The sequence below is a fragment of the Hyperolius riggenbachi genome, chromosome 3, assembly GCF_040937935.1.
Source record: "Hyperolius riggenbachi isolate aHypRig1 chromosome 3, aHypRig1.pri, whole genome shotgun sequence".
Lineage (NCBI taxonomy): Eukaryota > Metazoa > Chordata > Amphibia > Anura > Hyperoliidae > Hyperolius > Hyperolius riggenbachi.
The window spans coordinates 416,320,328-416,334,834 of record NC_090648.1 but is presented as its reverse complement, the minus strand read 5'-3'; the positions used below and the strand labels follow the sequence as shown (position 1 = coordinate 416,334,834).

Sequence of the window (14,507 nt, the reverse complement as noted above, 5' to 3'; positions counted from 1 at the left end):
TAAACAGAATCAGACAGGAGAGCTTATGTCTTGTCTAACAGAGCTGCCATTGTTTTTCAAACAAGCCCCTCGCCAACCACAATAAGCCAGGGATAATTTATGAAAAGATTTCATTAGCTTTCACTACAAGGAAAGAAATCATGTGCACTCAATAGTGAATTGCCAGTGCAACGCATAAATGGTTCTTATGGTATGTGCAGATCTGAAGCTACAGCTGGGATTTATCATGTTTTATGTACTCTCATCTCAGGCTAAACAGTGCAGTCTGCAAATTGCTTGCACTGGTTTTACTATCTAGGCAGTAAATCTGTTATTTATGTGTTATCACAGCTAGCACTGACACAGTGTTAAATATAAGGCTCAGCGGAATGGTAATTAATGTGTCCTTTCCATGCTTTCATTTGTCAGAATGACTTGCTTAGAAGCAAATGAATTTGAATTTAAAAAAAACAAAAAACTGATAATCCAATGAAAAGTAAAAACACGATTAGATAAATAAATTGCAGTAGCTATCATGCTATATTAACCAAACTTATAAGTTTAATTGCTTTGAGGCACGGAAATGCTGTCTATGCAACCTATGCTGCTATGCAGGGGCTAAAAAGGCAGGGGAACCTACCAGGAGAGCTTATATTCTGGCTAAAAAAACTCCAGTCTAATGGTAGCATACACCACATGCTGTTAATAAATTAGCCATTCAACTCAACATATACATTAAATTAATCAAACAGTGGGATTAATAGCAGACTATTAATTCGGTATGATCAGGCTTGTCCTTTTCCTAAACAGCGGGAGTGGAAACCAAGTGATGTTTGGATGGCAGCAGAGTGATCAATATTGGACAAGTTTTCTGCTGAAATCTAGTACAAGATGATTGGCCAGTTAAACTATCGGTATCTGAAACACCTTGATAATTGACCTGATCTACCATAAATTGTATCGTTTTTACTTTGTCAAATCCACACGCAGTTACTAGATATAAATAATAATAAAAAATAACGTTAAAAATTAAGGAATAAGATAAGTATTAAAAAAAATCCACAAATGCGCACAGAACCAAAGCGCACTTGCCAGGGCTAAAAAACACAAGCCAGATGATAAAGCTCCAATATAAGATTTGCTACATGCAAGGCAATGGACAGTTACCCTTGTATTTCTGGGGCCTGAGGAAAGTATCTACACCATAGATATGATCTTCCTGGATTGCTTACGTTGTTAAGAGGGTTCTATTATAAACTTTAGCATGCTACATAGGGCCATATACAATTATTTTTTTTCACCTGAGTTATCTCCTAGGAGATAATTTTCATGTTCTGTTTTAAATAACTTTAAAGTATTTTACAATTGAAAATGTACCTAAAACTTTATGAAAAATGTGTCTTGCATGCTGGTGTTTTAAAAGGCAGAAAACTCAGGAGAAAAAGTGACTTGGCTCATAGTGTACTATACGATCTAAAGCTACCTTTTATATACTGTATATTCTGACATATAAAACTACTTTTTAACCCTTAAAAATCTTAAGTCAGGGGTCGTCTTATACGCCGGTTATCATTGATGCCGGGTGATACGCCCTATCCTTTTACCGCCTCTCAGATCTCGCTGCTGAGGACTGTAGTGAAGCGGGTAATTATGCTCATACAACAAGACCTGCTGTTCTTATGATCCATTTTTATATTGGAACTTAATTAGCCTGTTTGTGATGTTTAGCTTGAACAATGTGGGGTCTAGTTTTAAATGTGTGCTTGATTTTTTTTTTACACCTGCCTTGTTAGATATTTTTTAGTAAAGGTGTATTTAATAATTCTGGATAATATAACATAAATATCACATTTGTGGTGCTGTACAAAGTAAGATGCATACAAGATGCATACATGGGCGCATAATGCAGAGAGACTGTTACTAATACAAGCAGTATCTAGGATGGGTAATTAAATTACTGGTTGTCTTTCTCGCAAGGAAGCAGTAGCATTGAACAATGTCTTTTTCCATGATGCAATGCAATAGGGATATCTTACCAAACCTATTTGTATTGCGGGCAGTATTATCTGTGGAGCTTTGTACTATTGGGGTATGAGTTCACACACTGGTGCAGGGCTGTGGAGTCAGAGTCGAGGAGTCTGAGCAATTTTTGGGTACCTGGAGTCGGGGGGAAAATGCTCCGACTCCTAATGAATTTAAACTGTAATTAAAATAGAAAATATGGTAAAATGTTCTATTTCTCAAATAATAGTCATTATAAATTATATATACAGTAATAGCTGTGCTTAGCCCACAAAAATGAAATAAACCAATAAAAAATAGTTACTTGTGCTGCTTCAATAAAGCACTCCCCGTATTTTTAAAGTCAGATATACACATCTGATTGTGACTGTATATATGATGTGTACACAGGAATCTCTTATATATGTTACGGCCAGAACTCGTAGTGTGGCCACTTCGCGTTCTGGCCAGCCACTTCGGGTTCTGGCCGGCCAATGTGCGAAGTGGCCGCAGCGAAGCGGCCAATGTCAGAAATGTAATTACTACACTAAGCTACAATGTATTTTACGGCTGTCTCGCTGCGGCCAAATGTATAACAACTTGCTTAATTTAATGAAATATAGCCGGCGGCAATGTAATAGATGAAGCCGCCGGCTTTTGCACTGCCTCCTCTCCTCCTCCCCTGCCTCCTATACGATACGGAGCAGCCGGCGGGGACACGCGTGTCCCCGAGAGTCGTTCGTCGCGGCAGGGGAAGCAGAGCACCCGCTCTTCAGGAACGGCAGGATTCCCCTGCCGCGACGAACGACTCTCGGGGACACGCGTGTCCCCGCCGGCTGCTTCGTATCGTATAGGAGGCAGGGAGAGGCGAGAAGGGGGGGGGGGGGGGAAGGAGGAGAGGAGGCAGTGCGAAAGCCGGCGGCTTCATCTATTACATTGCCGCCGGCTATATTTAATGAAATTAAGCAAGTTGTTATACATTTGGCCGCAGCGAGACGGCCGTAAAATACATTGTAGCTTAGTGTAGTAATTACATTTCTGACATTGGCCGCTCCGCTGCGGCCACTTCGCACATTGGCCGGCCAAAACCCGAAGTGACTGGCCAGAACGCAAAGTGGCCACACTTCAGGTTCTGGCCGTAACATATATACTAAATAACATCTATGCTGTAAGAATAAAACCTGATGTGTAGCCGTGTCACTAATAGAGATAGTCAATGAGATGCAAATAATTCTGCGTTGATGCTGGTTTATGCAAATGTATGCATTTCTTTTGCTCATGAAATCAAATAATTTGATATGTTATTAAAATTTGGTTTGGTGACTACGAATTAAAGAGTACCTGAGATGGATGAAAAGAAAACTTTTATACATACCTGGGGCTTCCTCCAGCTCCCTTTAGGCTAATAATTCCCTCGCTATCCTCTACCACCACCTGGATCTTCTGCTATGAGTCTCGGTAAATCATCCAGTCAGCGATGTCTGTCCGTGTGCCGCTTCCACAGCCAGGAGCGTTCTGTATCTGCACAATAGTGCTGTGCAGGTGTAGTATTTTCCTGGCGGCGGAGTGTGTGCATACGCACTGCACCTGACTGGCTCAAGTGCCTGGAACCCATAGCAGAAGATCCAGGTGGCGGAGGAGGACAGCAAGGGACTGATTAGCTTGAAGGGGGCTGGAGGAAGCCCAGGTATGTATAAAACTTTCATCTGTCTCAGGTTTACTTTGTTACTATACTCTACATATGCTCTCCCCACAGAGCTGCAGGGAATCCACTGAGAATGTTGTGCACATTGAACACAGAGGTTTTGTCTATCACCCATAAACCTGGTTCAGATTGTTCATGAGGATTGTGTAATGGAGGAAGAATCCCCTCATTCTCCTGCAGAGTACCTGCACATCACTCTTACATGTACCCACAGTTACATTGCCTAGGGCCTGATTGATGTTCTTTGTTCCTGTCTGTATCTTCTCCAAGTACTCTTACCAAGGACTAGTTTTAGGCCTCGTTCACATCTATACAGCGCAGATGGCCGTGCAATCGGAGCGCAATGTGTACGATCGCACGCCATCTGCGCTTCTACCCGATGCACTGCTGAACCCATCCATTGACCGTGAATGGGTCAGCTCTACGCCTGCGGGCAGAATGCATGCAGCAGTATGCAAGCGCATCGTACTGCTGCGCAGAGCATTTGATGTAATTGGCAAAAGGGCTGTCTATACCCCTTTGCCGTTCTTACATGTTACCACGTCATACGCGCTTCCAAATGTGCAGGGAAGCGTGTATGATGTGAACGAGGCCTAAGTCTATGACTAAAAGTATTAGAGGCAGAGGATCAGCTGGATAGTAGGGATGTTTTCACAACCAAATTCGAGTGCCTAAGCACTCGGATTCGTGATTGAACTGAGCATTAATTACTGCAGGTGTGTGGCGGGAACATAAGGGGTTATTTACCCATAAATACGCATCCTCCCTGCGCTCCAAATATCTTGCACGCATCCTATTGGACACGTTGCAAGCCTCGCCAACCCGCACTTCCTCCTTCAAGCCGGAAGGAGGAAGTGCAGGTTGGCGAGGCTTGCAACGCGTCCACTAGGACGCGTACAAGTTATTTAGAATGCAGGGAGGACACGGATTTATGGGTAAATAACCCCTTATGTCCACGTATTTAATGCTTATTTAAATCACAAATTCAAGTACTTAGGCACTCAAATTTACATAGTTACATAGTTATTTGGTTTGAAAAAAGACATACGTCCTTCGAGTAAAACCAGAGCATCCATCAAGTCAACCAAATTTACTTGTGAGAGCATCCCTACTGGATAGCCAGGTAACTGGTATTGTTTAAAAGGGAATAAATATGGCAGCATCCATATCCCTCTCAGTTCAGTTGTCTTTTAAAGAGAACCTGAACTGAAAATAAAAAGTCAAAATCGCCATGCACAGATCATACTTACCTCCTGTGTAGTCTACTCCCCAATTTCTCTCTCCTCTCCTGTGTCAAGTCTGTCCTCTGTGATCAATGGAATTCTCCGTCCTCCATTTTAAAAATGTCCGTTACCCCCTAACAGCTTCCTGGTCAGCACGCTGTTAAACTGTAATATCACCCACTTGAGCCACAGGGAAACATGAACATTACCTTGCACATTCAGTTGTAACTGACAGCTGCTGATATATAACTGACAGCAACTGTTATATTTCAGTTCTGACAAAATATTGTCAGAACTGGAAGGGATGACTGTAAGAAGAAAATGGTGAGCTTCTGAGAGGAACTGGCAGTGACTTTAGTATATAATATTCTTTTGCAGCTACATCATGTGTGTTTGGTTTAAATAATTTTACTCACTTCAGGTTCCCTTTGAAATTCCTGTGTTGGCAGTTAAGAGATGCATTTTATGTTACAAACTTTCAATGAACAAGATTGTAATATGCAAATTAGAGGAGTCTTGAGTCGGTGGAATACTAACCTGAGTAGTCGGAGATGGAGGAATTTTGTACCGACTCCACAGGCCCTACACCCAAGTGATGAAATTGTGTCTGTAGAAATTCAGGATTTCTAAGTTCTCTTATGCTGGGAATATACTGAGTTTTTTTGACACATACATGGCTCGATAGAGAATTTCCGACAGGTCCAATCTGGTTTTGATCGTTTTTTTTCACTGAAGTGAATGGAAATCGATCAGAAACATGTTCGGGAAATCGGAAACAGTAAATCTGCTGAAAAAAACTCATTGTGCATTCCCAGCATTGTACTCATGATTAAGTTTTCTTATTCTCACAACCTAATCATAAAAAACACTAAGTACATGAACACTTGGATTTGTACATATTATATATTTAAAAATGTGCACATTTAGTTAGATTCAGAAATTCAGAACTGGTGTACAGGAAACGGTATAATCCAAGTGCGAAACCACTTGAACACAAACTCGAACATGAGCACTAGTGCTTTCCTCTTGAAGGTGGTGGTACAGGTGCACACAAATTATACATTTTTTTTTACCACATCCTGATTCCTTTGTGGGAAGAAAGCTGGGACATTCTTTGTACAAAATAGAGTATTTTTAAGGTGTACTATACACTTATTAGGGCCCGTTTCCACTAGAAGGGTTGCAATGCGACTACATAGCCACATCGCACCGCAGGTATGTTGGAACAGATGTACAGCAATGGAATAGTTTCCACTGCGTGCATGTTGTGCGGAGAGATCAGAGAATCTGCAGCACGCTGCAGATTCTCGCACGGCGCATCCACCCGCAGACGCATCCCATCTCTTCAATTGACTTTCCACATCGGGAGATGCGTAATTGACACGGGTGCCAGCGGAAGTGATGCGTAGCTGCATCACATCACTTTCGCCTATGGAAAAGGGCCTTTTTAGATGGCCACTGGATTCGACCAACAGATGGATTCGTGTTAGATCAGATCTGTTTGATGCAGTACAACGCTATGGGCTGTCGAGCTGCAGCTGCTCTCGATCCGTCGCTGATCGATCAATAGCTTCTTTCAAGAATGATCCGTTGATTGTGGGGAAAAATTCATTGAGCAGGCCAGCCGCGGCATCACTTTCACAGTGATCGAATTGGCTGGTTATCTATAGGAAAAATTGATAAGTGTATGGCCACCTTTAGAGGCACTTTTATATGTCTGGACATTGAGTGACATATACTGTACACCCAGTTTTATGTTTAATGGTAGATGTAATAATTTTATTTATTGCTATCACTGGGTTGTATTTTTTACTTGGACTGTATTATTGTAAATATTTAATGCTCCATGTACTTTGACATAAGATTTGCAAGATATAATTAGCAAACAATTTGACTTGTTAATTCTTTTTTCCTCCTTTTTACAGGTCAGCACAATTATTTATGTGCTGGGAGGAACGATTGCATTATTGACAAAATAAGGAGGAAGAATTGCCCAGCATGTCGCTATCGGAAGTGTCTTCAGGCTGGAATGAATTTAGAAGGTATGATATTTTATATCTTTGTCAAAAGTAGTATTGAGTCATGAAAAACGATGTTGTTTTACGTTGAAGAGCTGTAAGTAATATGAATGGACCATAGGAAAGCATAGGTCCAATCGGTAGAACATCATGATTGCGACTATTAAAAAGGATATTCACATCAATTCAAGTCCTTCCTCTGTTGGCGCCAAGTGTATAAAAAGGGCATTGTGTAAATATAAAACCATATCGTTTAAGGGGTGCCGCCTAAATATAAAACCACTATATCTCTTATTTTAACTTTAATTTCCATACCAAATGTATCAATTACAATAACTTATTATTTTAACAAATACAGTAATTGTTTCTAAAACTGTTCCCTATGTATTGTCAGAAAAAAATAATTTTACTTTTTGCACTACGATGAGCAGCTTCTGCAATTCTCACCTTATCGTTTTCAACAAACTTACGTAAACACACACATATATATATATATATATATATATATATAATCATTTCTTTTTTTTTATTCTATGGTAAATAAAACCATAAACCATATAGAACCATAAACAATCATATTCTACTTTATATTACACAAACAAGACAGGGCATTAAGGTTAGGCACCCTCCTGGAAAGGTTAAGGGTAGGCACCACCAGGGGGGACTAAAGGCCTGTCTCCACTAGTGCAGCGCGTGGCTGGGAGACTTTGCCTGCGGGGAAACTGCGGATTCGGCCCGGTTTCTGCGCTAGTGGAAACAGGCCCTTAGGGTTAGGCCCCACCAGGAAGGGTTAAGGTTAGGCACCACCAGGGGGACTTAGGGTTAGGCCCCACCAGGAAGAGTTAAGGTTAGGCACCACCAGGAAGGAGGGGGGGGGTCTTACGGTTAGGTACCACCAGGGAGGTCTTAGGGTTGGGCACCAACAGGGGAGGGTTCTACTAAAATATCGGTAAGTATTAGATATTTTTCAATATGAATCAAGTAGTACAATATTGGTAAATTAAACAATATTTTATCACTTTTACTGGTGCTCAATCTAATAAAGTAAAAATAGAGTTTACAGTGGGAAATAGTAGAACATCAGTATTATAAGCAATATTTTACGGCATATCCTGGCGCCTATTTTACTAAACGATAACTTCAATATCATTTATATCTGATGTCCTTTTTTTACTGGAGACTTTATTATATGCACACGTCCAATCAACATTCATTAATTCGGCCTCCAATATCTTAAAACATTGGGTGATGGAGTGAATAGCGGTTTTTGTTGTTTTTTTGTACGAGTTGAAAGGTAATGTTAATTTTGAATATTTTTTTACTGTATGCTGACTGATGATGAAAAACTAATGGGAAATGTCCTACTTGATTAGTATTTGCATTGTTATGAATGAGTGCCACTTCTGTGAGCCATTTAGGCACTGTTGCATTTCATTGTGCTGTTCAAATTCTGTCACCTTTCTAACACTGGTGGATGGAGGGAAACGCATGGAAACACATTTTCTTTATAAATAAAGGAGGATTGCAGCATATAGTGGTAAGGGCAATAGGCTGGTGAGATGATAGGCTTCTGTGGAGGGTGAAGGTCCTGTTTAAAGGGTTCTAAACTGACTCCCTTCTGCATTCCCTAAATACTTCCATTTACAACTGACCCCATAGTTGGCTGTGAACCAATAGCTGGAACCTTCTGTGCCATTTCAGGATCCACCTTTATTTGGGCTCTCCAGCCCGCAGCACAGATCAGGATTGAAGCAGGGCAATCAGACTCCCCCCCCCCCCCCTTTTCCCCACTAGGGGAATGACTTGCTGGGGGGGTCTGATCACCGCCGCTCCATGTGGCCGAGCGGGGGTGGGGGGCGCGATTCCTACCTCTCTCTCCTTCCCTCTCTCTCATTCCCTCTCTCCCCTTCCCTCTCTCTCCTTCCCTCCCTCCCCTTCGCTCCCTCCCCTTCGCTCCATGGGCAGCACAGGACAGCGATGCGTCCTGCGCCGCCTTTGATAGGCTTCAGCCTATCACACGATGGCGATCCCCGGCCAATCAGTGGCCGGGGATCGCCGATCTCCTTTACGGCGTTGCTGCGCAGCAGCGTTGTATTGATGTAAACACAGGGGGTTTCTTCTCCGCGTCTTTACAATTAGCCTGCGAGCCGCGATCGGAGGCTCGCAGGCTGTTCACGGAGACACGAGCGGCCGTTTCCATGTAAAGCCACAAACGACCAGCCGCCGCCTATCGGCGTTAGCTGGTCGTTAAGTGCTTAATTCAGCATGCTAACAGTTACTGGCGCCACCACTGTAAGGGCCGGTTCACACGGACGGCAGGCGGCGTCTACCGCCAATCGTTCGGGACCCATCGGCTAAACGCTCCCATTCAAGTGAATGGGAGCGTTTAGCATTGCGCGGTTACCGTCGCTTACCGTCGATAGCATAAGCGCGGCGTTCCAATCCCGATTTAACGCGGCGTTTCGGCCGTCCCTAGAAGCCGCATGCGACATCCAGGGACGGCTAGCCGACGCGGCTTCATGTCCCCCTGCGGGGAGGAGAAACGCCGATCGCAACGATCTCAGTACTGCTGCCAGCGAACAGGACGTCACAGAACGACACGACTTCCTGGCCGCCCCAACGCCGCCTGCCGTCCGTGTGAACCGGCCCTTACATTGATCACAGTAGGACATTTGCAATGTCTGCACAGTAGTAATTGACTTGAATGTCTTTTCTCTTTTTTTTTTTTTTTTTTTAATGCAAAAATCATGTTTACAGGTGGCACACCTCCAAACAGCATATCTGGGTGGTTCGTGTTCCAGTGATTGTACATTATTGGATATCATCTAACGTAAATCTTTTAAGAATGCCAGCACACAAACTCTTCAACGCACTTTGTTTACTGTGCCAATTGCTGCAGATAATGGACAGTTGTTTGGGGGGTCTTACAAAGCAGAGAAGGATTAAAGTAAAATGTGGCCCTATACAAGCTAGCAGATTTGGCTCCCCCTGCTGGCCACTTGGCTTATTTAGTAATGTAAGCTAGAGAATGGGGGTCAGAAACAGTGCCAGCCAGGCCCTTAGTTACCCACCAGGCCTTAGGCACCTGCCTAAATTGCCTTGGCTCTGTTGCAGGGTACCCCTTTGTCAAGCCATGCAGATGTAACTGCATGCCTTGACAAAGGGGACCCTGCGAGGCTCCTGAAACAATTGTTGGTTTTCTGCAGCAATTGGCACAAAAAACTAAGTGTACTAAAGAGTTGGTGTGCTGGCATTCTTGGAGATTTTCTGTTATACAGATGTGGGACTTAACAAGAACAGAAAACATCTGGTTTAATGAAATGTAGACACACTGGTTGGTGCTGCGTGGCACCTCTAGCACCTTTTAATTACCTTGAGTGGCCAATTGAAGCTTTATTTTCATTTTAATTCTCAAATTTGCCTGTAAATGATTATTAATTAGCCAATCAGAGTCGCGTTGCTTTAATGGTTATGAGGAATAAAGAAACTGTGCCCACTATTGTGCAATCTAGCTAAGTGCTGGCAAACACTGCCCCTCTCACTTCTAGGGCTCCAAAAATAAACGATGTGGCCTCGTAAGGATAATAAAAAAAATGTTTTTTTTTTAAATCTAGTAAACCAATACATTTAAAAAAAGCAACTGCACTGGTCTGGTTGAGCCTCTTAAACATTTAATTAAAACTTCTGCGAGCTAATTCTGTAAATAATGCAGACTACCGATTTCCACAGCAATGAATCACAATCGAACAAGCAAAATGCGGAACAGATATGAATATTCACAAACTTCATTTAATTTTCCACTGACTAAGGCCCGGTTCACATCTGCTAAATGAGACAAAAGAATCTGGTGAGCGGATCCGGTCTCCGGTTCACCGGATCCGGATGGCTCAGTCCGTGGCCCGGTTCACATATGAAAACGGATCTGATCAATGATTGATCAGATCCATTTTCACTCAGCAAATACATACCTATTCTTCCGTAGCAGCCGAAGGTAGAGGCTTCCTCTTCTTCCGCTGTGACTACACAGCGAGTCATGTGACTAGTCATATGACGCGTCATGTAGTCACATGACGCAGAAGAAACCGGAAGCCTCTACCGCCGGCTGCTACGGAAGATTAGGTATGTATAAAACCTACCTAGCCCGCCCGGCTGCTGCACGCTCCCCTCACCCTCCCGTCGCTCAGGATCGCGTCGGCCCATGCCCCCATCCCCTGTGGAACGGTCCGTTTCTTCACTAGTGTGAAGAAACGTTCCGTTTCCCATTGCCCCAATGCTGCATTTTTGTCAGTTTTGTCCATTAAAGGGAACCTTAACTGAACGGGGGGTAAAGAGTTTTAATTACCTGGGGCTATTACCAGCCCCCTGCAGCAGTCCTGTGCCCTCGGAGCTGTTTTGGAATCCTCCGGTCCTCCGCTGTCACTTAGTTTCGTTTTTCACGACTCACCAGTCGGTCGGCCGGCTGCCCGCCCATGAGTATTATTGGACGTATTCCCTACTGCAATTAGCGCTGTTGCGGACCCAAAAATATGCGTTGCCGCATTCTGCACGCATAGATATGCGGCAACGCGTATTTTTCTACGCATTGCAGTCCGCAACAGCGCTAATTGCAGTAGGGTATGCGTCCAATAATACTCATGGCGGCCGGCCGACTGGTGAGTCGTCAAAAACTAAACTAAATGACAGCGGGGAACCGGAGGATTCCAGAGCTGCTCCGAGGACACAGGACTGCTGCAGGAGGCTGGTAATAGCCCCAGGTAAGTGAAACTCTTTACCCCCCATTCAGTTAAGGTTCCCTTTAAGCAGAACGGTCCGGAAAATTAGGGCCTACAGCAATTTTTGGGACCGGAACGTATCCGTACCAACGGACGCATGTGAATGGATGCATAGGTTAACATTGGATCCATTCACATCCGTTCCGTTTGTACAGTATACGTTCCGGTTACGTTCCGCAAAAAAACGCTAATGTAAACTGGGCCTTAGAAAAAAAAGTATTTTTAGTACTGAAAATAAGGATGACCAAAGTAAAGATATTATTAGTACTGTGCTAACATGTTTTTAGCACTTGTGAAAAGTAAAAGTGTAATGTGAGGATTAGGTATGAACAAACACATTTCGCAAGAAGTGAAACTGCATTCACTTGTGTTTGAGATATTTATCAACTTTAGCCTTAGTTCACTGTCCTGGATTTTCCTTTGCTAATATAGGGGAAGAAAGCACTTGTGCCACCATTTATATCATTTTTATTTTGCTTAAAGTGACACTGAAGCGACCCCCCCCCCCCCCCCCCCCCCCCCCCCGCCAACAACTTATGATATAATGAATTGTATGTGTAGTACGAATAATTCATAGAAAATTAGTAGCAAAGAAAAGTCTCCTATTTTTAGTGTCAGTTATATCCCTTTTTTATAACATTGCATCACTCTAATATTTGCAGTTTACAAACTCCAGTCTAAACTGTATTTTAAACTATGAAACAGAGCAGAGCTAATGACTTCTTGAACTTTCCTGCAATAAAACCTTAAACAAGAAACAGCGAGTGAGACAGGTTGAAATAAGTGATTCAGAAAACGGCGCCGTAGTCGACCAAGCTTTTTAATGCTGCCTGTACTGTAAACAATATGCGACTCATATCTGTGCTATTAATGTTCTATTTCTTAGCTTTACTACAAATACAATTTTTTATATCATAAGTTAATGTTCACTTCAGATTCCCTTTAAAGAGACTCTGAAGCGAGAATAAATCTCGCTTTAGAGCTCATAGTTAGCAGGGGCATGTGTGCCCCTGCTAAAACGCCGCTATCCCGCGGCTAAACGGGGGTCCCTTTACCCCCACACCCACCCCCGCAAAACTTGGTCGTAGACTTAGTCGTAACATTTTCTCTTCCTGGAGGCAGGGCTAACGGCTGCAGCCCTGCCTCTAGTCGCGTCTATCAGACGCGCATCGCCGCCTCTCCCCCGCCCCTCTGTGAAGGAAGACTAAGAGGGGCGGGGGAGAGGAGGAGATACAAGTCTGATAGACGCGCATGAGGCAGGGCTGCGGCGGCCGCGGGATAGCGGCGTTTTAGCAGGGGCACACATGCCCCTGCTATCTATGAGGTCTGAAGCGAAATTTATTCTCGCTTCAGACTCTCTTTAAGGCTAGATTCACAGTGGTCAGTTGCCTAGCGCACATGTTATGAGTGTGAACTGCAATGGAGACTGGACATAGACTTTAATACAAAGCCTGCATGCAGCAAGTTAGAATAATGCAGTTAAGGTGCCCATACACTCGTCAGATTGGCAGCAGACAGATAAGAAATGCATCTGATGATCTATCTGATGCGTTTTTAGAACATTTTTTACCAGAATAGAATTCCAATAGATTTCAGTTTGAAATCTGTTGAAATTCGATCTGATGGCATTTTTTTGCCATCAGATTTCCATTAAGGCCAATGCAAACTGATAAGCAATCTCATCAGATCGACCTAAATTTTCCACCCTGCAAGTTCGATGGAAATCCATCGAAATCGATCGAAATCGGCCGTCGATCGGTCGATTGGCCAACCGATTTGCGATCGATCGATTGATCGATCGACCGCGATCGATCGGTCGGCCAGAAAATCGGCTGAGTGTATGGGCTGCTTTAGTTATAACACAGTCTTGTGAACAGCCCCATAATATTGTATGGACAGTGAGTTGACATGCAGAACTATTCTGTGATGCAACAGACCACTGTGAACTAGCCCTGGTAGTTTTGTTCATGCACTTTGTAGGGTGTAAATTAATAAAATGTGGATTAAGTCTGTTAGAAAGTAATTACATTGCATAGAAAGCATGGTACTATGCGATTTTCTTGTGATTCAACCATTTCAAAATTTTCACTAGTCGTTTTCTCTCTTCTTTGGAAATCACAAACACCTGCCGGAATGCGCAATAAGTGCAATGGAATGTACACTAGTGAGAATGGATAGAATCGGAATTGCAGCGCCAACATCATTTTAAGTTTGAACATTCCTAAAGTTATATGGTGTGTGGGAGTGATATTTTGACCTTTTGAAGTGTCAATAAAAATTATTTTAATAGTTTAAATAGCTTGAGTTAAAGGTAAACTATGTATTCTTGTATAACCAAAAAGTCTCTTGTACAAAAATGTGCAGGTTTTCACTTTCAGGGCATGGTTATGTTATTTGTACTTTTTAAGTCTGCTTATTTGTAGCTTTGATCTATGGTTCTTTGCGAGCATTTGCAGAATCCCTGGATAAAAACATCCTGTGAATTTATTTAAAAAAAAGGTAGCATTTAAAGGGATACTGTAGGGGGGTCGGGGGGAAATGAGTTAAAGTTACCCAGGGCTTCTAATAGTCCCCCACAGACATCCTGTGCCCGCGCAGTCACTCCCCAATGCTTCGGCCCTGCCTCTGGTTCACTTCTGGAATTTCAGACTTTAAAGTCTGAAAACCACTGCGTCTGCGTTGCCGTGTCCTCACTGCCGCTGATGTCACCAGGAGCGTACTGCGCAGGCCCAGTATAGTCTGTGCCTGAGCCATGCGCTCCTGGTGACATCAGGGAAGGCGAGGACACTGCAATGCAGGCGCAGTGGTT

At 43.2% G+C, this 14,507-nt stretch overlaps 2 protein-coding genes across 8 annotated transcripts in view; one reads left to right on the top strand and one right to left on the bottom strand.

The window, feature by feature from the left end:
• Positions 1 to 14,507, bottom strand: part of ARHGAP26 (Rho GTPase activating protein 26) — a 1,021,369-nt gene that overhangs the window by 3,144 nt on the left and 1,003,718 nt on the right. The gene's annotated exons all lie outside the window — the stretch shown is intronic.
• The window catches only part of NR3C1 (nuclear receptor subfamily 3 group C member 1), a 237,102-nt gene that overhangs the window by 166,941 nt on the left and 55,654 nt on the right, over positions 1 to 14,507 (top strand). For all 3 annotated transcript variants that reach the window (XM_068277495.1, XM_068277493.1, XM_068277494.1), the window contains exon 4: positions 6,834 to 6,950. In XM_068277495.1, the coding sequence (XP_068133596.1) occupies positions 6,834 to 6,950 (117 nt within the window). The remainder of the gene's footprint in view (positions 1 to 6,833; positions 6,951 to 14,507) is intronic.